This window comes from Chenopodium quinoa, unplaced genomic scaffold (assembly GCF_001683475.1).
Source record: "Chenopodium quinoa cultivar QQ74 unplaced genomic scaffold, ASM168347v1, whole genome shotgun sequence".
Classification (NCBI taxonomy): Eukaryota; Viridiplantae; Streptophyta; class Magnoliopsida; order Caryophyllales; family Amaranthaceae; genus Chenopodium; species Chenopodium quinoa.
In genome coordinates this window covers 2,251,241-2,279,147 of record NW_018745003.1, presented here as the reverse complement: position 1 = coordinate 2,279,147, position 27,907 = coordinate 2,251,241, and the positions used below count along the sequence as shown (strand labels likewise).

At 36.6% G+C, this 27,907-nt stretch overlaps 1 protein-coding gene and 2 pseudogenes across 1 annotated transcript; 2 read left to right on the top strand and 1 right to left on the bottom strand.

Annotated features, from left to right (window-relative positions):
* The first annotated feature begins 480 nt into the window (after positions 1–480).
* On the top strand, positions 481–7,398 carry LOC110707859 (annotated as a pseudogene).
* Positions 7,399–7,707: 309 nt separating this feature from the next.
* On the top strand, positions 7,708–10,675 carry LOC110707858 (annotated as a pseudogene).
* Positions 10,676–22,654: 11,979 nt separating this feature from the next.
* LOC110707856 (probable inactive receptor kinase At2g26730) lies at positions 22,655–27,488 on the bottom strand. Its single transcript, XM_021885920.1, has 2 exons — positions 25,819–27,488; positions 22,655–23,464 (listed from the first exon to the last, which is right to left on the bottom strand). Exons 1-2 carry the CDS (start codon positions 27,158–27,160, stop codon positions 22,788–22,790), a joined length of 2,019 nt encoding a protein of 672 aa, XP_021741612.1. The 5' UTR covers positions 27,161–27,488; the 3' UTR covers positions 22,655–22,787.
* Positions 27,489–27,907: the final 419 nt, after the last annotated feature.

Genomic DNA, 27,907 nt, shown 5'->3' with positions numbered 1-27,907 from the left:
GTATTTATCAATAAATAATTAATGTTACGTCTTACACATGCATGCATTGAATTTCTTAAATGATGAAATTAAAATGAATGGCTATACATAAATGCTGCATCTTTTTTTCCTTTATTTTTTGTCATAATTAAATTATAATTATAAAAATAAATAAAAAATATGGGTGCAATTTGATCAGGTTTCTGGAAAGGTGACGTACAATGGACATGAATTACATGAATTTGTTCCTCAGAGATGTTCTGCCTATGTTAGTCAAAATGATGTTCACATCGCTGAATTGACTGTAAGAGAAACTTTAGGCTTTTCCGCTACTTGCCAGGGAGTTGGTCATGCTTATGGTACGTGCGTGCCGTGTTTATTTTATCCCAACACTTTCTATCAATTTTCGATTTTTATTATAACTATCTCCATTCGGATTTGATTGTCATGTACTGAGTTTAGTTTAAATTACACTGTTAATACGACAATTAAGTCCAAACGAATATGGAAGGACTCGAAGGATATAAGTTATTCTTTGGACTGATACTTATTTGTGCTCGTTGTTTCCATTTATATAGAGTTGCTATTGGATTTGCTGAGAAAAGAAAAGGAGATAAAGACTAAACCAGACCCCTTACTTGATGCGCTATTAAAGGTTAGTCTAAATAAAAGAAAATATAATTTGTATATTATTCGGAGTATTGGGAAATACCTATTGGTACATTTGTACTTTTGACTTTTATCATTGGTACACAATTGAGCCTATAATTTTTTTTTTTTTCGTACATTTGCACACAGGCATCAGCTATGGATAAACATAGAAAAGCTTTGTTCACTGAATATATTCTTAAGGTAACTAAAACTTGATTTCATAAAGCTTAAATAAATTATACCTGTCTCAACTTAGCTATAATTTCTACGAAGTACACTTTATTTACATGCAATAAATTATGTTCCAATATTTTGTTTGCTATATGTAATATATACACAATGATCCAACAAGCATTTGTATTCAGGTTTTGGGGTTGGAACAATGTGCTGATACACTTATAGGTGACCAAATGAAAAGGGGCATCTCTGGAGGTCAAAAAAAGCGAGTTACTATAGGTAAAAAAAAATCTTTTATCGGATTCTCTCTAGTTACTAGACCATCCAATTATTAAGTTGAGATAAGGGGAGGTTAAGATCCCCTCTTATTTCCTTAGTAGCTAGACGGTCCAGTTACTGGAGAGAATCCTGGTCCATAGTTTTACGCGTACATAGTTGTATACTATATGCATATAACTTCGAAAATGTTTTATATACTCATTGCTCCATAAAATTTGTAATGATTTTAAAACAGGGGAAATGATGGTTGGTCCTGCAAATGTGTACTTCATGGACAGCATTTCAGTTGGTTTAGACAGTTCTACAACGTATCAGATTATTAACACAATCAGGCAATCTGTACATATAATGAACAAAACCGCCTTGATTTCTCTGCTTCAGCCTCCTCCAGAAACATTTGAGCTGTTTGATGACATAATTTTCATCTCTGAGGGGCAGATTGTGTACCAAGGCCCTCGGGTTTATGTTCTTGAGTTTTTCGAGTCCATGGGTTTTCGATGCCCTGAACGAAAAGCTGTTGCTGACTACTTGCAGGAGGTACTTATACACTAATGCACCATCTAAATCATGCAAGTTTTAGGCCAAAGTAATTGCAAAACATAGAGGAACATTTTGTTCTAGGAATGTTTTGCTTAATTAGCTATAAAATTTATGACAGGTTGTTTCGAGAAAGGATCAAGCACAATATTGGGCGCGACAAGATGAGGAATATGCTTATGTTTCTACTAAGCAGTTTGCTGAAAAATATAAGGAATTTCATGTTGGAAGAACCATCCAAAATGAGCTTGCTGTGCCTTATGATAAGTCCAAGAGTTACCCTTTCGTCTTAACTAAGTCGAAATTTGGAGCTAGGAAGGTGGTTTTACTCAAAGCTTGTTTATCTAGAGAACTTATTCTCATGAAACGTAACATGCTTATCTTTGTTTTCAAGACAGTTCAAGTAAGTTACCTTAATTATATTTCAAATTTCATATTGGCCTGTAACATACACTTTGCATTTGGCAATCACGATAAAATTGAAGATAAAGCTATAGTCCATTTATCCATTATTAATAAACAAATGCATATTTGAAATTAATCACGTACACTTTAATAGCCAGGATTATTATAATTGTCTAAGGTCCATTGTTAAGACTATTCCATTTTTTCGGGGTGGACTCATTGCAGCTCACGGTTCTTGGATTCGTTGTTGCAAGTGCATTTGCTGAGGATAAGAAACAACATAGTACAATCGAAGACGGGGTAGTTCATATGGGGGCTCTCTTCATTGGACTAGTCACTATTATAATTTCAGGATTTGCTGTTCTACCTATGACTATTAGCAAACTTCCAGTTTACTATAAGCAGAGGAGTTACAGATTTTTCCCTTCTTGGGCATATTCATTTCCAACATTGATCCCTGGGATGATTTTTTCGGGTTTTGAAGTTATCATTTGGATGATTACAACTTACTTCATCATAGGATTTGATCTTAACTTCTTCAGGCAAGTTCCTACTGATGTTTCTGCTTCATTTGTTCTGATTTCATAAGTTTTTTTTGCTAACTTTTTTTTTTTTTTTTTTTTTTTTCATTCCCCCCCCTAAAAACATAACTTGTTTCAGGTTGTTGAAACATGGTCTTATCTTGATAATATGTGGGCAGATGTCTTACACTCTCTTTAGATGCATCGGTGCCATGACAAGAGATTTTTCCATTGCAATTGTAGTTGCAAATCTTGCAGTCATGTGGCTGATGATTTTCAGTGGCTTTGTGTTAGCAAGAGGTAACACTAGAAAATCATTTGACATATCTGTTTAAAGTCAGAAACTCGCTTTCCAATTGACTGTATTAATTTTTTTTTTTTTTTTTACCTCTTTTATAGAGGCAATGAAGAAATGGTTACTCTGGGGTTATTGGACATCTCCCTTGCTATATGTTTACAATGCCATGGTCACAAACGAGTTCTTCGGACATTCATGGCAAAAACATGTAAGATCACCGTTCTGCCTTCTTTAATTGCACCTATATTCCACTTATTTGAACTTATTAGCCCTTACCAGTATGTATCTGAAGTTGTCGTTCTTTATCTGAACTTATTTTAAGTGTAAACTGAACTTGGAGGTAGCCTTTATCTGAACTTTTTATGACTAACAATGCACCGCCTTTTTAAATTATTGTTCAGCATCTTCCAGGATCAAATATAGGACTGGGAGTGTCTGTCCTGCAATCTCGCGGAGCAGGTACTGATCCCCAATGGTATTGGATAGGTGTCTCTGCATTGATCGGCTTCATAATCTTCTTTGCTTTGCTTGCTAACCTCGCGCTTGCCTATCTCAAACGTAAGCCTTAGCTTTCACTCTTCTCTCTATTCTACATTTTCCTTCTGCAACCTTGATTATAAACTAAACTTGTTATAAAACTAATTGATTTCTACCTCCACAATAGCTTACGGGCACTCATCAGGCTTCATCTCCGAAGAAGTTGAAACATCTACTGAGGCAGACAGTATAAACCAAAACAGAACACCGGATAGTGGTAAAAGCACTAGCCTACCTTTCACACCTCTCTGCATGACTTTTGAGAACATCATATATTCCGTTGACATGCCAAAGGTAAAATCGTGCTACTAATTGTTAAAGGTGTTCATGATCTAACCATGTACTTGATAATAAAATTGAACTGTTTTCATGTAATGTAGGAGAGGAAACAAAGGGGAGATCTGCATGATCGCTTGGTGCTACTTGATGGAGTAAGTGGATCATTTAGACCTGGTGTCCTGACCGCCTTAATGGGAGTGACGGGAGCAGGAAAAACCACACTATCCGATGTTTTGGCAGGAAGGAAAAACACAGGACATATAGAAGGGAGCATCAAGATTTCAGGCTATCCAAAGAAGCAAGAAACCTTTGCTCGAGTTTCAGGATATTGTGAACAGAATGATATCCATGTTGAACTCATGACCGTCTATGAATCTATCATCTTCTCTGCATCTCTTCGATTATCCAAAGATATTAGCTCTGAGGCTAAACAGGTCTTCTCCTTTTCTTTGTCTAGTATGAGGAATTTGTCTTAAACCGCCCTTCATTTATTGATGGTTAATAATTTGAACATCAGTTCATCTAAGTGACCATTCATTATAATGTTGAATAAGTTTTAGGATATGTTACTCGGAATTTTATTTTCACCTCAACTATCCGTGTTACATCCTCAAGACTGACATGAGTATTAAAGATCTACATTTCAAACTAAATGTTGAAAACTTCTGTAAGATAGTTGAGTTTGACACTTGGACATTTGTGACCGATATGTGATCAGTATGTCAGTCTGAATGACATTGGCATTAGGTCACTGTTAAAAGGATGAAAAATGGCAAGATGCCTTCACAAATGGTTATGCAAAATTTTCGAAACAAAAGATATCCGTCTTTTTTATCAAAAAGTGATTGTGTATGGTACATTGTTAAGAGAGAATAACATACAAGTGATTGAATGAAAATTTCAAGATAAGAGGTTGTAAAACAGGTCTAATGTTACAGATTAATTTGCATTAGAAAGGGATGCATGTAGTCAAAAGTGTCAATTTTTTCTGCTGTAGAACTTTGAGTCTCTAATGCTCTAATGTTTTTTTCTTGCCTTAGAATTTTGTTGATGAAATCGTCGAATTGATCGAGCTTACAGCAATAAAAGATGCATTAGTAGGAATCCCAAATGTGAATGGCCTTTCAGTAGAGCAGAGAAAAAGGCTAACCATAGCAGTAGAGCTGGTAGCTAACCCTTCCATAATGTTCATGGATGAGCCTACTTCCGGCCTCGATGCAAGGGCAGCTGCAATCATCATGAGAGTTGTCCGAAATACAGTTAAAACTGGGAGAACTGTCATCTGCACCATTCATCAACCAAGCATCGACATATTCGAGTCCTTTGATGAGGTATATGGATCAAATATCTTCTGTTATGACTTCAAGTCTATTCTTTGTTGTTTTTGTATGCATGATTTATGACTTGTTTTTGTTGCAAATTTCAGCTTTTCCTCTTGAAGCAAGGAGGCCAAGTGTTGTATGCAGGTCCTATAGGATATCGATGTCACCAGCTTATTAGATACTTTGAGGTAGGCATTTACTTAAATGATCTAAAACATACATGCATCCTTAGATTTGATTATCATCATATATATGGAGTTGCTTTGCTTCTAGTTGATTTGGAACCATCTATTACATCTTAAGACTTCAAGTCTACAACTATAATTGATTTCCAAAATAGCAAGATAATTGTACCAAACTCATTCTCGAGACTTTAGAAACTTTTTATAGACTTGTTATGGTTACAAACCAACTTTTATAATCCTAGGGGACACCCCCACATACACTTATATTTTGGAAAAAATTCTCGAAATTGATCCGAAAGCATGGCTTATAGCTTTCGATTTTGGACAAATTTTTGACTTATTCAGGCCCATAACATAAAGAGGACGAGACCCAGGGAAGTTTAAGATCAATTATACCTAAATGTTATTCTGAGAAATTTTTTGAAAACTAAAAAATTTCTCCCTAATATTTTTTTTTTTTGAAGGAAATCAATGGAGTACCTAAGATAAAAGATGGGTACAATCCTGCAACCTGGGTGTTAGAAGTGACATCGCGAACACAAGAGGAGCAACTAAGACAGGATTTTGCTGCCATTTACATGAATTCTGAGCTTTACAGGTAAGTTTATAGGAGTTTGTGATCAACTTTCAACAATGTATGTTTTTCCCCTTGTGTTAACAGCATTTCACTTAGTAATATAATTCTGTTTTCCCCTTCTTTTGGTTTTCCAAGAACAAACAAAGCATTGATTTCGGAGCTTAGTATACCTCCACCTAATTCTGAAGACCTTCATTTTCCAACATCATATCCTCAAACATATCTTACTCAATGGAAAATGTGTTTATGGAGGCAATACAAGTCATACTGGCGAAACATAGCTCATAACGGTGTAAGGTTCGTGATCACATTAGCATCTGCTTTCATGTTCGGGGTTGTCTTCTGGAAGATTGGTTCCAAAAGGTATACTTGATCATCCCATATCCAAGTTTACCTCAGATAGTAACTCTTTCAAGACTTTAGCTTACTATTGATCATTGTTGTTATTTTGAAGGGATACGCAAATTGATGTTGTTGGTGGAATTGGTGCGATTTATATCTCCACGATGTTTATTGGAGCACAGACTAGTGGTAGTGTAATACCAGTTATGAACAGCAATAAACCGGCGTTTTATAGAGAGAAATCATCTGGCTTGTATGCTGCCATACCTTATGCTCTGGCACAGGTAGTTTCGACGGACTTACAAGTTTTTACAAGAAACTGATTTATGAAGATTGGCAATGTTTGTAGCTTTTTCATTTTTGTTCTTACTTTATGTTACTTATTTTTTCAGGTTGTGATTGAGATTCCATATGTTATAGCACAAACGACCATATACGAGATCATAGCCTATGGGATGATAGGGTTCGAATGGACAGCTTTGAAGTTCTTTCAAGAGTACCTCTTCATGTTACTCTCACTATTGTGTTTCACATACTTTGGCATGATGATCTCATCCGTGACTCCTAACCAAGAAACATGCAACATGTTAACTAGTCTTGTGAACTCGATTTGGAATCTCTTTGCCGGGTTTGCTATTCCTCGAAATGTAAGTAGTCACATTTTGTTACACATAACAAGGTTTTATGATATGATGGTTACAATTGCCATGCTACGCATTACTGAGCAGTTAGCTCTAGTATGTAGTTACAATTGTCGCGCCAATGATTATGATGTTGTATTTAATTTGTTTGTGTTGGTTTCTATGTGTAGAGGGTTCCGGCATGGTGGAGATGGTACACGTTTGTGTGCCCGGTGTCTTGGAGCATGTACGGGATGGTAGCTTCTCAATATGGAAATATAGAGTCCAAGATTAGCACCGGGGAGACGGTGACCCAATTCATAAGGGACTTCTATGGGTACAAATATGACTTCTTAGGAAGTGTGGTTGTTATCATGGTTGGTTTCATTCTACTCTTCATTTTCCTACACTGCTTTGCCTCCAAGATGTTCAACTTCCAGAAAAAATGAGAAATTTCAGGCTCTCATATTAAACTAGGCGTAAATCACTGTATTGATTAGTAGATTATCTAGCAATTTACAAGTGGTTAATTATGCAGCCATGATTAGGTTTTTATGTTAGCACTTTCCTCACCTATTCATGAATAGTGTTGTATTGTAGTAATAATTCTAGTAAAGCAGAATATATGTACTTTCATTAGAGAGAGACATTATATTATCAAAATTCATGAAGCTATATTTGGCCTCGGACAAAATATTATAGTCACTTAATTATGAAAATTTCACTAGATACACCTCTTTCTAACTACACTTATGTGAGTAAATATTTGCTCGTATAAGTAAAAAATTGACCTACAAATGTACATTAAGGTGTCATCCTTTATCAATGGTGGGCACTAGTAAGCTTCGACAAACAAATACAACAACTTTTGTGTGCGGCTGGCCACACGGCGTGGCCAGCCGACACACACCAAGTAACCCCTGACCGATCGAGTAACCCTAACCGATCAAGTAACCCATGACCGACATAATAACCTTTGACCGAGTGAGTAACCCATATATCACTAACAAAGTAACCCACGTAATAGTTGATCATACGACATGGCCAGTCATATATAAAAGTTTCAAGTTTGTGAACAAAATAAGTTCGGATAAATTAAAATACGTAGGGTAAACTTATTAAATATTAACCATGAGAGACCCAAGATGACCACCTTATCCTCCAAATCCCAACCTCTGTTCTTATCAATTGCATGGCTTCTCTATCAATCAGCCCAACATTAAACCTCTTTAATCATAACCCCAGAAAATTTTCAATTTCTCTCAAATTTAACACAACCCACTTTCCAGAAAATCATACAAGTGAAAGATCTTGTTTCACAGATTTTTCTCCTCTTTCTAGAAATGGGCGAATCTCAGAAGCTGTTCATCTTCTCTCACAATTGCCCAACAATGGCGTCCAAATTGGCCCTGAATTTTACGTTGAATTACTTCAAGGATGTGCAAATTTGCCAGATTTTTTCTTGGGTCAGCAAATTCATGCGCTAATCATCAAAAAAGGTGATGTTTTTGCAAGAAATGAGTATATTCAGACTAAATTAGTCATATTTTATCGAAAATGTGATGAATTAGAGCTTACTAATCGTATGTTTAGCAGATTATTTGTTAAGAATATATATTCATGGACTGCTATAATTGGGTTATATTCTAGGATGAAATTAAATGAGCAGGCTTTAATTTGTTACTGTGAATTTCTAGAAAATGGGTTTTTTCCTGATAATTTTGTGATTCCCAGTGCATTAAAAGCATGTGCTGCTGATCAATTTCTAGGGTTTGGGAAAGGAATTCATGGGTATATAATTAAAGTAGGTTTTGATGAGAGTGTATATGTTGCAAGTAGTTTGGTTGATATGTATGGAAAATGTGGTGTTCTTGATGATGCAAAGAAGGTGTTTGATGAAATGTCTGAGAGAAATGTTGTGGTTTGGAATTCGATGATTGTGGGTTATGTACAAAATGGGATGAATGAGGAAGCAATTCAATTGTTTTATGAGATGAGAACTGAAGGGGTTGAACTGACTAGGGTCACTATGTCGAGTTTGCTCTCAGCATCGGCGAATTTAGGAGTTGTTGAAGAAGGTAGGCAAGGGCATACTCTTGCCGTTTTATATGGTTTGGAAATGGGTAATATTTTGGGAAGTTCATTGATTAACTTTTACTCTAAGATTGGTTGGGTAGAAGATGCTGAACTTGTGTTCTCAAGGATGGTGGAGAAGGATGCAGTTACTTGGAATTTGCTGATTTCTTGCTATGTTCAGAATGGTTTGGCTGAAAATGCTGTTAATATGTGTCGGTTTATGAGATTACAAGGGTTAAGATTTGATTGTGTGACTATGGCCTCTTTGATTTCCGCTTGTGCTGATACTGGTGATATTAAACTTGGTAGGGAGGGGCATTGCTACTGTATTCGAAATAACCTTGATACTGATGTTGTTGCAGCTAGCATGGTCAATATGTATGCGAAAAGTAAGGAAATAGATTATGCTAGGAGAGTGTTTGAATATTCTTTAGAGAAGGATCTTGTACTATGGAACGCGCTCTTAGCTGCTTATGCAGAGCTAGGCTTAAGTGGCAGAGCCCTGGAGTTGTTTTATCAGATGCAGCTACAGGGTTTTCACCCTAATTTGATAACTTGGAACTCCATACTTCTCTCCCTCTTAAGGAATCATTTGGTAGATGAAGCGAAAAATATGTTCTTACAAATGCGTTCCGCTGGTGTTGAACCTAATGTGGTAACTTGGACTACTCTTATAACAGGTTTAGCTCAAAATGGGCTTGCCTTGGAGGCAATATTGTTCTTTCAGCAAATGCAAGAATCTGGAGTTCAACCTAATACCATGAGTCTAACTGGCGTGCTTTCAGCTTGTATAGATATGACATCCTTACTGCTTGGAAAATCAATTCATGGATATGTCATGAGACGATGCTATGAATCTTCTATAGAAATTTCAACTTCTTTGGTGGACTTGTATGCTAAATGTGGATGCATAGCTCATGCAAGGAAAGTATTTAATTTGAGTTCAGACAAAGGATTAGCATTATACAGTGCTATGATCTCAGCTTATGGGCTACATGGCCATGCTTTATATGCTCTGGCAACACAAGCATTTGCGAAAGGAGGGCATAGAACCGATTGAGGTAACCTTCACCAGCATTTTTTGAGCTTGTAGTCATGGACTGGTTGACAAGGGGTTGGAAATTTTTGTTGATATGGTACAAATGTATAATAGAAGGCCAAAAAAGGAACATTATGGCTGTTTGGTTACTATTCTTTCCCGATGTGGTAGTTTGGATGACGCTATTACGATCATTTTGACTATGCCATTTGAGCCAGATGCAGAGAAATGATAGGATCACTACTCTCTTCATGCAAGGAACATGGTCTGATTGAACTTGGGGAATACGTTTTGACATTCTTACTCCAACAAGAACCCGATAATACTGCAAACTATGTAGCACTTTCAAATGTGTGTGCATCTGCTGGAAAATGGGCTAAAGCGAGCATTGGAATGGAGAAATTTAATGAATACAAGGAGTTTGGACAAGAATCCTGGATGCAGTTGGGTTCAAATTTGGGACTGAAGCTCGTGTATTTGTTGCCAGTGATAGATCACATCCTCAAAAGCATGATGCATGAAATCAGCATGATCCTTGCATTGTTAGAAGCAGATATGAGACCGAAATGCACGTATTTCAATCTGGGAATCCATTCCTCTTAACAGTGGTTATGATTTCACTAATTACTTTAGGCGGCATAAACAGTAGAGCAATCATACTGAACTACTTGAAAATTAAAGATGCTCGGGAAGAAAAGCTAAGGGGTTGCTAGGCAAAATTGGTTGTTTTAATAGTTGTTCTGCTTATTGATACTCTGTATAGATTAATTGTCAATATAGGTGTTCAACAAGCTGTTGATATTGTAGATTTTGGTAAAAATACAGTAATCTAATGAAATGATACTCCAGAAGCTACTTCCAAATTCACTCTAAGCTAATGAAATCGTGACAGATGCTGTCTTCATGGCACATTTTATTGGTTTGTTCAATGAACCACTTAAAAAGCTATTGTCGAACATGCCTTAACTTATAAAACTTAATTATCGGAAAAACAAACTTACATTGTGACAAGTACATGCAACTTAACTACACTTGTCACTCTCTGTCTTATTTTAGTCTGTTGATAATAATTTATTCAAAAAGCGATTTTCTGTTATATGCATATTATATATTGTTGATGACACATTTCATTGATATGCTGTATTAATCATACATATAAATTAGGTGTGAGCAAGTGATAAAATGGACCATAGCTCCTTTTTACAGGAATAATCCTTATCAATATAAGTCTTACAGCACATGGAAGGAACCCTCTTTTGTTAAAACAAATTATATTCTTAATTTTCCTTGCAAGAAAGAATGATGAAAATGGTTGGATAAAGTTTTGTTTTGTTTTGTTTTGGCAAAAAGAGAACATTCTTATCTCATCTCATATTATTATTCAGCTTCCTAATGCTTCTCTTCTCTGTCAGTATCATGCAGTTGGTATTACTTATTGTTGCCTCTGATTTTTGGTGTGTTGAAAAGCATAGCTAGCTTGGCACCGTTTCAAATTCCCCGTAGCACCGTGGTCATTATGCAAAATGACACCGATCACGACTACACCATTTACAAATCTTAGAGATAAACCTATCAAGCTATTGGTCTTGGAACGTTGAACAACCCTAGTTTGTCGTTGAATCTTCAAACTCTAATCACGTAATAGATGTTTGGTTGAATAATTAGCTAAAAGTAGCTTATTACACCATGTAGAAGATTGTATTGCCTAACACTCACGTCATAGTTGTTTTTTTCCCTCTTATAATCATAGCTATTGAACCGTAAAACTTTATTATGGACTTGTGGTTATTGTGGAATCACCAAAAATTGTCACTAAATAGATAGAGTAATAATAAGGTGACTTTGTTTAGAAGTTTTCCATATTTGCCACTTAATTAGGTGAACGTACGGTTAGGAAATTAAATGATGATTATGGTCATGGTTACAGAAATAGTATTTGTCAAAAGGAAGTCATAATTTTGGATGAGTTGTAGGTGAAGTTGTTAATGAGAAGTATAAGCCTTTAAGGCTGTAATATATGGTCGAGCATATGGAGGCATTGTGGCTTATTCTGAGTTATAATGTTAATTAAACTTGGGCCGCACTCAATATTTATAATCAGCGCACTAGTCGTAGACTCGACTAGATGGATCCATCTCTAAATAATTTGTTACATTATAGTAGAGTTCACTTTTATGTAATGTGACACGAATATAATTTAAACATTTTTGTGTCGGAGAGTGTTTAAAAACAGGTGTATCGTACACTCTCTAAAAATGCAAAAATTCCCCTCAAGTATGCTCCAATGAACTAACGGTCCAATTCAACAATATATATTTTTTGGTTTGCTAATTAAACATTATTTAGCAATTTATTTAACTATATGATGATCAATGTTAACATTTTAGATGGACCATGAAATAATCATGGATGCAAATGATGGTATCATATGTTAATATCCGTTGAGAGAGACATATCCTGCAAACCTAATAAAGATCTATGATTGATGTTCATGGTTTAATTTCTTTATATCTAGAACTTTCTTTTCTTGTTTTATATTCTTTTATTATTATTAGTTTATTGCCATGAATTTAAGTTCATGGTTTATTTATTATGGAGGATATTCTTTAGTCTTGGTCTAAGTAGATTTCTGTCATGTTGCTTTCTTCGTCTTTAAACCACTAAATTATAAAGTTAAATAATTGGGTTCCAAATCTTCTTCACTTTTTATTATACACGACAATATGTTCCGTTATATAATGTAGGATTAAAAGCCCACCCATTATGTAAAGTACTTAAATCATTAAGCCTGTAATTATTTATATATTTACGTTAGCTTATGATTTGGAGAGTTAGAGTTCTTATATTCAAATCATGTGTTTTTTTTTTTTAAATAATAATCATAATATACTAAAATTTTAAATAAACGGCTAGCTGAAAGACAATGTTTGCTCATGACTTCATGAGTACCACGGGATGACGAACCATTTCATGACGAGTTATGAAAGTTTTGCATAACATAATCTGTTAAATTTTAGCTCAATTTTTTAATAATTTTTTTTTAATTTTTTTTTTTTTAATTCAATGAGCCAAACTAATAGGTAGAAAATGGGTGGTCAATTCTCTTAAATTTAATTTATTAAACTTATATTTATTCTTCATTAAAAAATTATACTTGTATATAATCGTAATGATCTTTGTGAAACAAGATTTTACTGGTTTAGTATTGTACTCCGTATTTGTTTTATGAGATTAACACGTGGTATTTTTATAGTATGTATTATACTTAAACTGTAATTGACTTATCTAGCAAATATGATGTATATATAAATACACAAATTCAAAGGAGTTTTGTGTAACTGTGTTGCTTCTACTTTATGTCTATTTCTAAGGAATAAAAAAAACTAAGAGAAAAGGTAATAAAAATCAATAAGAGTTGTTTAACTTGTTTTTTCTCGTCAATTTAATCTCCTTTTTAAAGGGTTTTTTTTTCCTCGACTCCTTCGATCCTTTTCTTCTTCCCTGGCCTCTTCCATTTGTTCCTAACAATTGTTACAATTTACGCAACACTCTTGTCATAAGAATAGTTGCATAGTAGTCTTCTAGTTGTAATAATATGCCTATTGTATACAACTTTTGCCATAAATAAAATCCATCAATCTCTATCTAACTATTAAATAGCTATTAGATACAGTTTTATTACTTTTATTAGTAGTTAATAACTTACTATTATATGTCTATACATGCCATTATCCGACCTAAGCCACCTAACTATATACTTTCGCTAGCATGATGTTGGTATGAATATGACAAAAACAAAATACAATTATCTCTTTGGGTCAAAACCAAAAAAAACACAACCTAGAGTCCTTAACAAGATAGTTACAAAGTTGCTCCTTCCTACCAGAATACTTGGTACGTTGGGGTGGACACGTAGTATAAGAAAACTATAAGTGGATCCATTTAAAAAATTTGTTTATTGTATAAATAATTCTATTTTGTATTTTTATATTGTAAGAAAACGACAAGTGGGAGAGGTGGGGGTAGTGAGTAGAGAAAAAATGTAGGATTTAATTGGATTTTGGGGTTTATAGTCCCAAAGAGAGTATAGGAAAATAAAAATTTATTAGTGGGCTCATTTTATATTTAATAATGTGTCAAATATTTTAAGACAAACGAAAATGAAAACTGTGTCAAATATTTTGGGACGGATGGAGTAATTAGCAAACAACAACATGAGATCAATTTATTTTAGCGTTGGTCAAAAAAAGAAGGTAGGTTTGGTCAATTTATCATAAACTTTTTTGTAGTAAATAAAATCACTTTCGGTGCAACAAGTGGGCATCTTTTGCTCTCTCTCAGTCTAAGCCCCTCCCATGCACGTGATTGCTCAGCTCATTTTCTCTTGTACATTCTTCGCCCACGCTTCCTTGGTGGCGCGTGTGTGTGTAAGAAAATTAAATAAAGGGAAAATGGGGTAAAATTAACAACTTTTTCAATTTTTTGATAACAAAAAATCACCAGTCATTTCTTGTATGTATGTAGTCTTGGGTGGTTATTAAAACATCAAGACATTAATTTTATTTATACACGAAGTGTAATTTATATAACCTTTTGTGTATATAATTAGGTTGGTAATGTTGTAGCTCATCTCATAGTAATTAAGTTAGATGAGATACCAATAGTAATTTAATTAGTTTGTATGAAATTTTTTCCTCAATGTATCACAACTTTTTGTGGATTTTGAATTATAATAAATTGCCTGCTTAATCCTTCAAAAAAAAAAAAAAAAAAAAAAAAAAAAAAAAAAAAAAACATTGTGCCTTTTAGTTATACACTTAAAATCAATTAATTCTTCAACAAAGATTAACTTGAGAGAAACCATCTCTGGTTTAAGTCCAAACCTAATTGATAATTTATAATTGAGAATATAAGAATATAACTACGAGTATTGTGCAATAAATGGGGATAATGGGATTAAAATTTCAAATAAAATGTGATGTTTATAGACATCGATTTAGTCCATTTTGATATCACACATTTGTGTTTTTCAAGCTTTAAAATCAGTCGTAGAAACTACTTGTATTTTCTTGCTATATTTGATGTATACGATATGTGCGTGAAAAAATGGTAAATTTTGATTAATTGTTTTAAAACAATGATTGGAACTTGAGCATGCTAGGGTGAAAAAAGAAACTCAATTATCAAGCATGAAGGTTCGAGATACAATCAATGGAGTCAAACTTGGGTGGATCCACGGTTGATAAATCACTCGATCAAATCTAATTTTATAGACTAGAAAATTAATTCAAAAAATTTTAAAAATTAATTTTGTAGAAAAAAAAGTCAAAATAAAAAGAATGGGATTTCAATGGGGACTATTATGTCAGTAATGTGAATGGAGTAGAGTTAAGCAGGCCAGCCTGGTTCCCTCAACTCCCACATGCATACAAATTCCCCATAGTGCTTCTTTATTTTCTTTTTTTCTCCTTTCTTTCTTGTTTTTGTAAAAATTACTTGAATAAATTAAGTAATTCATGTGATTTTAAACATTCAAAAATACAAACAATCTAAATATATAAAGTTATCAAATTTCTCCAATTTATTTCTTAGTATTTTAACTTTAGTCCATTAGAAATCATTGATTTTGTTATCTTTAGAGGAGCTCATCAGTTATGATCAATGACTACCTTCCAAGAAATCACTGACAAAATGATTTTTTGATAATATGGGTTAGTTTAAACAGTTTAAAGTCACTTTAAGTTGGATAAACATGGTTGTAGGCCTTAGCAAAAGGATCATGTTTCCTAATTGATTTTTAGCATTTCTCCGTGTCTTGATACAATTATATGAGGCCTTACCTAAAGAATCATGTTTCCTAATTGATTTTTAGCATTTCTCCGTGTCTTGATACAATTATATGAGGCCTTACCTAAAGAATCATGTTTCCTAATTGATTTTTAGCATTTCTCCGTGTCTTGATACAATTATATGAGGCCTTACCTAAAGAATCATGTTTCCTAATTGATTTTTCACTATCGTAATTTATAATGGTATGAGACAATTTCATTTTACGAATCAAAAAAAATATCCCATTACGTTTGCTCATAAAAGTCATTCATCATATTATACAGAATACGGAGAGGAGTAGTTATTTATAAGTCATCTTATGTTTTGTACGGAGTACTCTATAACTTCAATTCTTGTTTGTCCATCTAAATATCTACTACGTAATGCATAGGTACATTATTACAGTACACATTGTTTGTAAACAATTCATATAAAACTTTTATTTTTATCTTTTATACTTGTAATTAATACAGTAGGAACATTATAGTATTATACCCAACACATGTCCACTCTGACTATGGACAAGATCAGGTATTTAAGTATAATTGTGCTTGGGTTTTACTCCGTTTAAAAGTTTGATAAAATAAATAATTAAATGGCTGCTACCAATTCATGGAAAGAGTGACAAAATTAGGCATTTACACTTACCATTGACTTCAAACATTGAAGTAATAACATCAGAGAGCTGTTATTTTTATTACAAATATCACCGTAAATTTAACTATATGGTGCAACCAAGAGTATTTTGAGTGCGACATATATCCTACATGGCTACACTACAACATGTAAAAAGGATGCTTGTTCGTGATGGGTTATGAAATAAATTGCGACGAAAATTAGATAAATAAGAATTTATTCTCCACAAAAGAGTTCGTTGGACAACAGCAAAACAGGAAATTCTTAGAATGATGATTGCAATCCTTGGGTCTTAAGTAGCAAAGGTGGAAGACAAGGAAAGCAAAAGTGATGCAAGCAAACACTTTAAAACAAACATAACTACACAAGCATAAAAGTTATGGAGCAAAAACACTTAATTACAAAGCATTATTATTAAATTAAGACCATTGTTATATAACACTACTAACTGGCAGATCATAACACAGTACTGAAAATACTTAATAATATAAGATTGTAGCAGTTTATATAATTAACGGAAATTTCATGATATACCACTGAGTTTCTTCAAAATTCACCATATACCACACAAAATCTTTTAATTCACCATATACCATTCAGTTTAGGTCCGTTAGCACAGTATAGCATTAATGACAACTGCCGTCAGTGTGCCGTTTGGGGTAAATTACCAGTATGCCCTTACGAATTCAACTGGTGCCATTGTTAGGGTTGACTTCCCCAAACACAACGTTTGTCTTCAAAAAATTGACCCCTATCTTTCTTCTTTTCCATTCAAGAAACTCTCTGTTCTTCTTCGCTGATCTGGAACCCTAAAAATCCATCAAAAATTTGCAAAGTGTCGATTTTGTGAAGTGAATTGCAAGTAGGAAAGAAAATTGGGAACGACGGTTGAACTTAGTGGCTGTTTGACGAGGTTTGTGAGGCAGCGTGGTGGTCGTGACTGAATTTCGCACAAAGTTCGCTAATTCGGTGGATTAAGCATACGCAAGGTATTACTATCCTTATCCATTTGCATTTCGAGTTCTGATTTTGTTGTTTTTTTGCAAAATTGAGTTAGGGTTAGGGTTTGGTGGAAATTGATCATCTGTGTCAATTTGTTTGCTATGAAATTCGAATGTGAATTATGTGAAAGTTAAGTGTGTTGTGTTGCCTGCGAATTTGAATTATGCTAAAGTGATGTGTTTTTGTTTTGTATGCGATTTATAGTTTGGATTGTGATGTAATGTGTTGTTGGTAAATGTTGTTGTTAGGATGAGTGCAATGTGGTTGGTAGTTCGTGCTCCAGGAGGTACTTTTGATGTGAGGGTAGATGACACTGATAAGATCAATTTGATGGTATTGATTGAGTATATGTTTGAGGATTCAGTGAAACAGAACGTATATCTCCCTAAATACTTCACCCTGCTTGTGAGTAAACCTAGAACAAATCGTAAGTTAGAGTTAGTTGATGATGGGGCAATGTTGAAAATGTGGGAGTGGAATGAAGGGAAGGATGAAATTGAAGTGTTTATAGAAGAGACAGAAACACCATCTCTTGTGTTTCAGTCTGCAGAAGCTAGTTGGGCAAAAACTTTGAAGAACAGGGCTGAAAATATTAGGCTAATGGAGGAAGAGAATAGAAGGAAAGCAGAGGAAGCAGAAGCTGAGGAGCAGCTTTTGGCCCAGCAGGTGTTTCGGGGTTTTCTGATGTCCTGCGGGAGAGTTACAATTCCGAGACTGGAACCGGACGCCTGTACCTGCAAAACAAACGGATGCTCCGGATGATTGGAGATCCGCCTCCGACGGTCAAGTTAGTACTTGATTAAGGAGTAATTAATGCGAAAATTAAAGTGATTGGGTCTCTCTAGGTGAGAGAGTTTAATGTGTGTAATCTGCGTCCTCCCCCTTAATGAGGATTAAGGGAGGTATTTATAACCTCGGGAAACGTGTCAATCTAGGTTTAGGTTAACCTTGGGTTGATTGGGCTTCCCACGGAAGTTGGGCCTAGGTGACCGGTTATCCCAGGTGTCATGGGAAGGACACGTGTCGCGTCGTAATTGGTCCATAGTGGACGGATCATTGCTTGACACGTGGCAGGCTCCTATTGGCCCATGTGACGGACACATGGCGGAACCTGATTGGTCCACTTATCAGATGGTGATTGGTGGGGAAAAATCCCCTAATCAGCAGGCATACACTGTGGCTGTAGAGGTCCCTGTTGTGGATGCTGATGATGATGGGATTGAATATGTAAGAGTGTTTGCTACCCCAGCAGCTGATGAGGTGTTTCCAGGGGATTCACAACCTCAACCCTCACAACCTCAACCCTCACAACCTCAACCATCACAACCTCAACCCTCACAACCTCAAACATCTCAACCAAAAAACCCTCCAAGAAGCAAAAATCTTACTCCAAAGAAGAAGAAAAAAACCCCAGGACAGTCAACTCAACACAGACAGCCCACACCTACATCACCCAATGTTCCCCAACAGCAGCCTTCCCCACCACAAACACCAATAGACCAACCCAGGCAGGCTACACCCCCTCCACCACAAACAACAGACCAACCCAAGAAGCCTACACCCCCTCCACCACAAACACCAACAGACCAACCCAGACAGCCTACCCCCCCTACAGCACAACCATCACACCCAACAGCTAGAAGGCCTAGGCAACCAACCCAGCCCAAAGCACAAACCAGGCTTAAACCCAAAGAATGGAGGGTGCCTAGAAGCACTGTTGTTAAGTTTGGCCTTGATGTTGGCAAGAAAACTGCAGCAGGGAGGCAAATCAACACTAGGAGCAAAACAAAATTGGTGGTTGAAGAAATTGATGTTGAGTCTGATGGTTGGCCTTCTAGTGATAGTGAAGATGGTGATTATGAAGCTTCTGATGTTGAGGCTGATTATGATATGGAGTTGGACATTGAGGATGAGTACATTGTGAGAGAAGAAGATGTTCCTGATAATATACATGAGAAGACCTTTGAGGATTACTTAGATGGGTCTCATGTGTTAGATAAAATGTACAAAAATGGTATAATCTGGTCTCACTCACCATTTGGATCCATTGTTCTTGAGGAGTGGTTGATTTTTGAAACCAAAACACGGTTTCTAGAGGTATTCAGAGATTACTGCATACAAGAGGGCTTCTCTGTTTCAGTTGACTATACTGACAGTAAGAGGTACATAGCAAGGTGTTTGATGAGGGATTGCACTTGGAGGATTCATGCTTCAGTTCTAAGAGACAAAGTCAGTTGGGACATAAAGAAGCTAAAAGGAGAGCATGCAACTTGTGGGAGGCTGGAAGAGAATCATATGGTCTCTTCAGCATGGCTATGCAGACATTTGCTTCAAGACTTAGAGACAAACCCAGATGTCCCAGTTGAGTCATTGCAGAGGCTGTGCATGGAAAGGTACACGATCACTGTGAAGTTGAGATTGTTATACAAAGTGAGGAGTTTAGCCAGGGAGCAATTACATGGTGGGTTTGCTGAGTCCTATGCAGCTCTTCCAAAGTATGCTGAAATGATAAAGTCCACAAATCCTGGGTCATATGCCCTTATTACATGGACTGGCAGTGAGGATCACAGTTTGAAATTCAAGGCATGTTTCATATCTTTTGCAGCTCAAGTTAGAGGATTCTTAGGGGGTTGTAGACCTATCATAGGAATAGATGGTGCACATTTAAGTGGGTATTACAAAGGGATTATGCTCACTGTAGTTGCAATTGATGGGAATAATGAGATCTTTGTGTTAGCATATGGGATTGTTGACACAGAGAGCATAGATTCTTGGACTTATTTCTTCAGAAACTTGAGGTGCATGTTTGCTCAGTATGGATCTCAGAAGGATGACTGGACTTTTATCAGTGACAGGATGAGGGTAAGTTTCTTCTTTGTCTTTAATTTGTGATTATGAAGTTGTTTACTAACTACTCTACTTTTGTTTAGGGGGTTGAATCAGCATTGTTTGAGGTGTTCCCAAGAGCTACAAGGAGAGTATGCTGCCAGCATTTGTACTCAAATTGCAAGGCTGCAGGATGGAGTGGGACATCATTTCATAAGTTGTTTTGGATTGCTGCAAATGCCTACAATGAGTATGTCTTTGGAAAAGTTATGTCAAAGATAAAAGAGTATGATGCAGCAGCATTTGATTATCTGACAAAGGTTGAAGAGCAATGGAGTGTGCACATGTTTGACAGGACAGTTTGTTGTGATCATAACACAACAAACTTCGTAGAGTCATTCAATGCCATAACAAAGGCCAACAGGGACATGCCTGTGTTGACATTGCTGGAAGGTAAATTTGGTTCCCTGTTTTGCTCATTTCAATGCCTGTGCACATGGTTGAATTTTTTTTTTTTTTTGGAATGATTAAGCTGTTAGGAATTGGTGCATGAAAAGGATGGATTCCAGGTTTGATAAAGCAGTGGCCATGGATCCTCATGAGCTGACAGAGCATGCAAAGGGGGTGTTGGAGACTAGGACTGATGAGTCTAGGTTCTGCCATGTCACTACAGCTGGTGGTGGAGAGTTTGAGGTGAGGGATGGCCATGTCAAGTTCCCTGTCACCCTTGGAAATATGACTTGTGGGTGTGGGAAATGGCAAGGATCAGGGATCCCATGCAAGCATGGTCTCATGGTCATTTACAACCAGAGACTTGATCCTAGGGACTTTGTGTCTCCTTTCTACAAGGGGGCTGCATATAAACAGACTTATGGAGACCACATCCACCCCATGGCTGATCCAACTCACTGGCCTTCACTTGATGTGCCAGAAATTGCACCTCCCCAAGGGAAAAGAAATGCAGGCAGACCACCTAAGCAAAGGAGAAGAGCTGCTCATGAAGCAAAAAAAGGGAAGAGGCACAAGAACAACAAATGCAGCCTGTGCAAAGAACTAGGACACGATGCAGTGACATGCAAGGCAAGAAAGGCAGCAGCAAAGAAGGCAGAACATGCAGCTTCCTCTTCACAGAAACCCAACACAAGGGGGAAGAAGAGAAAGGCTGCTACTTAGCATTGTTGAAGCTAGTTGTGAAGTGTAATTTTTTTATGAACACAACTCAGTGTCCTGTGTTTTTGAACAAAATGTTGCAGCTAGTTGTGAAGTGTAAATTTTTGCTACTACTTGGTTTATATGGCACTTCTTATTTAATGTATGTAATGCTAGTACTCAACAATTATGTAGGCATATTTTTTTGACAAACAATGTTACCAATTTAAGTACAACTTATTTAAAATACAAAATATTTTGTCTTACATTTTTCATTTTAAGGCTAGAAATACAATAAACACAAACAAAATTGCTCCTATTTTAATTGCTCCATTCACTATCTTTTGCTGTTTTGCTACTTTTTTCTTTAGCTCCTTCAACTCATGCTTCAACACGGTCTCACTTCCATGCGTGGTATTCCCTCCCCTGCTTTGATTTTCATAACCCCATGAGACATTTTCATCAACATTGCCTTTGCACCATCTGAATGTATCACAAACATCACACTTGTAGTACAACCTTTGTGGATTTTTTGCCGAATCGGAGCCTCTTATTGCAAACTTCCTACCACAAGAACATGCTTTGTTTGGCACCCTTACATACGATGAATTAAAAGAAGAAGACGACGATGATGATGATCTTGAGTTTGTTGACATCTTTGCAAATGCTTTTAGAGGTTAGAGGTGTGCCTTGGTACGTGACTCCTTCAAAAATCACATATATATGCACAAACTAGCCGTTACACTCTTCCAACGGCTACATTTTTAAAAAAAAATGGTATTTCATGCAAAATAAAATAAAGTAATGGTATACGGTGAATTAAGAAATTACCCCAAACGGCACACTGACGGCAGTTGTCATTAATGCTATACTGTGCTAACGGACCTAAACTGAATGGTATATGGTGAATTAAAAGATTTTGTGTGGTATATGGTGAATTTTGAAGAGACTCAGTGGTATATCATGAAATTTCCGTATAATTAATACAGCATGAACTGTAAAGAACATAGGTATATATAGATCAAAGACAAATATTCTGGAGATAATAATGCTATTTAATTGAAAAAAGAATCAAATAAACAAAGTTGAAAAATTAACCAAAAAATAAAATAAAAAATAAAATGATATCCCTCCCAATCAGACTACATCCACCAACTTATAATAAAATGGTCAAAAGCCAAATTCCAATAAGTTTATGGAATCCCAAACCCCTTTTACCCTTTACATAAAAACAAACCATAAAATCCCACCATTTTCTTGTCTCTCTCAAAAACCATTTCACACATGTAATAGTGACCCCAATCTCTTAGGAGAAATAAGGGAAAAAAAAAAATTAACCTCTCAAAAATATATTTAAAAAAAATTAAAAAAGAACCTAAGATGGTCTGTTTCCTCAATCTAGCCTCATCTCCACAATTTTCTGCGCGATTTATACACTTAATTACGCGCTGTGCGCAGTTTTTGTTCAAATTTCTGTAAAACAATTGATCAATGAGATGAAATTTTGTGCCTTTTATTTGCTCAAGGAGTAACAGAAGAAGGGGGTGTCCGAGACTCCATGGGAGGGGTATGCCCATCGGACCCTTTAGAAGGGTCATCTGAGGACTGTCGGATACCATCATCGGTGTTACTTTCACTCCGGTTCATATCTTCGATCATCCGGAGTGCCTCGGGCATTGAGGGTCGTTGATCAGGCACGGTTGAGACACATGTCATTGCTATTTGCAAGAGTTGTACCATTTCCTCTTCAATATTGTGATATCTCATAAGCTCAACATCAAAGACCTCGGCTGTCCATTCTTCACGGACAACTGACTGTACCCACCTAGGAAGGTCAACCCCATCGTCTCCTAATGAAGCTTGGTTTGGGGATTTCCCTGTAAGAAGTTCCAAAAGGAGGACACCAAAGCTGTACACATCGGATTTGTATGTTGGTTTTCGGGTTTCTACAACTTCTGGAGCTCGGTATCCAGCAATGCGATTGTTGGTGGAGGAAGTATTGGGGGAGAAGATGTTAGAGAGGCCATAATCCGATACAGCAGGGTCATTGTTGGGGTGCAAGAGGACGTTGGATGATTTAATATTGCCATGAACGAGATTGTTTGATACATGAAGGTTAGCAAGACCTCGAGCAGTGCCAAGGGCTATCTTCATTCGGTTATCCCAATCTAGTGATGTGCGGCCTGCACCTCTGCTACCTGCATTTTCACAAAACATTATATCAATATAGTCACACAAATGAAGCAAAAGAACACATTTACACAAAGCTGTTGCCAATTTGTAAAATTCATGCAAGTTGAACAATATATATGCAGAACTCCTAGAAGATTTTTGTGATAGGAGTAAAAAGTCGCTCAGACAGAACCTTCTCTGTCTAATTCAAAATTCTACTTATGGTTATCTTAAACAGGCTACTTAAGACAAATAGCAGCAAACTGTTAAGCTAAATGGAAGTACAGTGCAAAACCTTTTTTATCCACCTTTTTCAAGCCCCGTTATTCTCCAAGTACAATCATGTTTTAACTCTTCTAAGTCTTAACTAAAACCACCAAGTAAAGGCAAAAAGGACCTCAGGTTGATACTGAAAGGTTGATTAAGTGGAGTGTGAAGTGTGACCCTTTGTAAGTTGCAATATTCGAAATTCTAGCATATGTAGGTTGCACATTAGATTAGCAAGCCCTTTTGATAGATGACAAGCATGTTTGTGACCGGAGGAAGTGGGAGATGAGCGCACAAAGATACTATAGAATGACATGAAAAGGCAAACGTTCGTTCATCACTACTCTGCCCACCCCTTTCTGCCCTAAACCAGCAATATCCATACCCTTTAAAGTTGAGGTATAAATGCTCACATAATCGCATATTGACAAACCAACTTTCAAATGTGTTATTATAGTTGGTGCGTTGGACATAGAATGAAGCACAGTAGCAAATAGGCACTAGCTACTTTCATTTCGATCTTATGGAATTCCCAAAAAAGCAATGCTGCCCTTGGTCCCTCATTAAAATATTAGCTTGGAGCCTTGGACCAATTCTGCTTGAGAAACATTTAATGGTTGTCCTAGCAACATATTGCCTTTAAAACTAGTTTTCCCAGAAGAATGTTGGATAAATATAAAATAATTCACAATACTGTATGAAATAACCATAAGCAGAATCCAAATCTTTAGTCTTACTTCTTATGTTCTACACTTCTACATTTGTGGTGATCATTTTTATCGATTCATTTTACTATCCAGGTCTCATCACTCAATCCAATCAAAACGAGCAGCATACAAGTGATACATGAAACGTAGGACACGGCGATTCTGTTCGGCCATGGCACCAACTAGACAAGGGATTCCTTACATTCAATTGTAGTGCCACTCCCTCCCTAGGTACTTTAATCTCCATTCTCCAACCAAAAGTGAGACTACCAATAAAACTTAGAGGATTATTAAAATGACAAAACTAATCTTTCGGTTCTCATTAACCAAAAGAAGTACAGCAGCCCCACGTTTATCATCAAAAGTGTCACATTATTTACCAAAAAACAGTTGGCTAAAGTTGGAAATTTTGCCTTGGGAAACTCCTTAATTTTCTCACCTATTTATACCAAAATCTCACTAAATTAGCTTTCTCAACAGAAAAAGAGAGCACCCTAGGTTTTTCATGCTTTATGGTCCCAAGGAAAAAAAAAATTAAAAAAAAAAAATCAGTGAAAAGTCCTAATTGCCCTCAGAGAATGGATTCACAGAATGTCAGAATCATACAATGGGCAATCATGCTGAACACCTTCACACAGTGTTTTTTGGGTTTTGATGAAATTTTGTAACATGCAACTTTTTTTTCTTTTTTTTTTTTCCTTTTTCTTTTTAATCTTTTTAGGTGAAAAATGTGCGACATTGTTAGAAGAACAGAGTGGCTTAACTCAAATCATTAGAAGTAAAAAAAGAAACCTAAGTCACAAGGACCTTTGTCGGTGCCTAAAATCATGAAAGGGTATGTTACAATCTTGGTCCCAACTTCTTATAATAATCAAATAAAGATTAAAAATTTATCAATAAAAATTTTAATTATTTTTTCTATAAAAAATTTCCTCCTCCCATTGTTGTCCAGCTCAATTCTCTCAAGTACAAGTGTGCTAGAAGCAACCAAAATAAGCAACAAATCTATCATCTTTCATCTATATAATTCAATATCCACCCACCACCAATAATATTCAATATATCAAATAATCCAAAAAAATAAAAAGAATTTCATTCTATATTATGATGGCCAAGCAAGTAACTGTACCTAATCATTAAAGAAATGGGTAATTTAATTAACTTTTAGTGATTAATTTTCCCTTAAATTTAATAAATTTGACAATACTATACTAATTTTCTTACATCTAAAAGTTCTTCGTATGAGCCCCAATTTATCACCTTATAAACAAAATTCGTTTATCAGGTGACAGAATCGTAAATAAATCAACAAAAATGTCCACTCAGCATGGCAAATAGCAATGTAATTGTAATTTGAAAAATGTAATGCAATGCAATAATCTTAATAAAAGAATTAGAATTCATACCGTGCAACAGAGCAGACAGGCTACCGGCGGCCATGTAATCATACACTAGCAATTTCTCATCTTTGGAGAAGTAGAATGCTCTTAGTGGCACCACATTTTCATGCTTACACTTCCCTAATGCTTCCATTTGTGTCTCGAATTCTTTCTTTCCGGCAACCACATCCTTCAGCCTCTTTACGACAACCGTAGTCCCTTCTTCGAGCACCGCCTTGTAGCTCGTCCCGACACTGCCTTTCCCGAGAACCTCGGCGGACGCCCGCAGCAGATCCTCGAGATCGAAGCTGTATGCGCCGCCGTTGACGAACACCAGCCTGTTCCTCTCCCCGCCCTCGGGGCCGGTCCCGCTGGTGAGGTCGTCCTTGGAGGACGACGTCCCAGCCTCCCCGGCCCCGCCTCCTCCTCCTCCAAGCCCCACCGCCCTGGCCCCCGCGACTCCCGCGGCGGGCCCTTTTAGGGCAGCAGCCTTGGAGGAGTCCCTCTTCCTCCTCAAACAACAGAAAACAAGACACAACAACAGTAACAGAAAAGCTGCTGCAGCTGCCACTGCAATACCAATAATCGCTCCCTTTGACAACTTCTTCTTACCACCAACTTCCGCAGGAGATGACGGAACCACCGCCTCCGGTGACGGCGACGGCGACGGAAAGAACGACGAATTACACGGCTGAAGTGGGCCACCACAAAGCTGTAAATTCCCGGAAAACGAAGCTTCTGGAAACTTCGAGAGACTCTTTGGAATAGACCCATTTAAATTATTATTAGAAACATTGAAATCGATCAATTTAGCGTTGATGCTTGGAATTTGACCAGAAAAATTGTTATTCTCCAAAAACAACCCATTTAAGGAGGTAAGATTGTTGATAGAAAACGGTATTGGACCGGAGAAATTGTTGCTAGACAAGTCAAGACGAGTCAACCGATTCAACTGAGTCAAGCTCGCCGGAAACTCGCCGGAAAATTGGTTTCTTCCGACGTAAAGCGCGCGAAGGAAAGTAAGGTTGGAGAAATCGGAGGGAAGATTTCCCCTGAGACGATTGTTGTGAATGCTGAGAACACGAAGCTCGGACAACCGTCCGATTGTGCTCTCCGGAATTGGGCCCACTAATCCAGCGGCCGGGAGACGGAGCGAGTGAACATGGGTCTTAGCCGGATTACACTGAACGCCAACCCAATTACAAACCGAGTCAGACGAGTTCCAATCAACCCGCGACGCGTGAGGTACTTTAGAGAAGAATGCTTGGAGAGCTTGCTTGTCCTGAGTCGGCTCAGAATCGGATCGTTCAATCAAGAGGATTAACAATACTAATAGTAGCATCAGCAATGGCGACAACCTCAGCCTCATTTTGGTGGGATTTGAGGATAGAGAGAAATGCTTGTAAATGGTTTCAGGTAATTGATTGTTTGGGTTTGGTTCGATGAAGAACAGAACACAAACCCATGTGAGAGAAAATGAGTAAAAAGTGAGGAGAGAGAAAATAAAAGAGAGTGTATTACGAGAAGAAGAAAGGAGGAGGAGAATGGAGAGAGAAAAATGAATTAAGGTCCATCTTTCTGCTTTGCTGGTTATCAAGTGAGGTTTTAGTGGTCTACTCAATGTTTTTTGGTTTATAAAATTTGGTTTGTAAATTTTCAAAATAACAACAAACTTCAGACAATTATTGGTTTTTTTTGGGTACTATTACTACCTACTTGTATAGTTGTATATTGTACGAGTATGTATCTTTTATTGTACTTTTTGATCTTGCTTGCCTAGTGGACTATTGGTGGCGCGTTTAGTTTCGACGTTAGGGAAGGTGGAGTTTTAAGATTTCGGTATAGGGACACTTGTGAGATGGGACCGAATCGATTTTAGTGGTATATAAGTCAAATAGTGTACTCTCTCCGTCTTTTTTATAGTTCTGCTTTAACTATATGCATGTCTTAAACAAAGACTGTATACTAATTATCAAGTTATGTTCTATAGGCCAGCAAAATTAACTGTTGTAATTAAAAGATAACGGAATAATGTGCAATCACCATATTCTTGATCAAAATTTGAATCACTTGTACCAGTAGGGGTGTACAAAAATTGGCCCGGACCTGAAACCGG

Coding starts and splice junctions, on each gene's coding strand:
- LOC110707856 (XM_021885920.1), bottom strand. CDS start 27,160: ATGAGGCTGAGGTTGTCGCCATTGCTGATGCTACTATTAGTATTGTTA. Junction 23,465..25,818: donor CCTGTCTGCTCTGTTGCACG/GTATGAATTCTA, acceptor GTGAAAATGCAG/GTAGCAGAGGTGCAGGCCGC.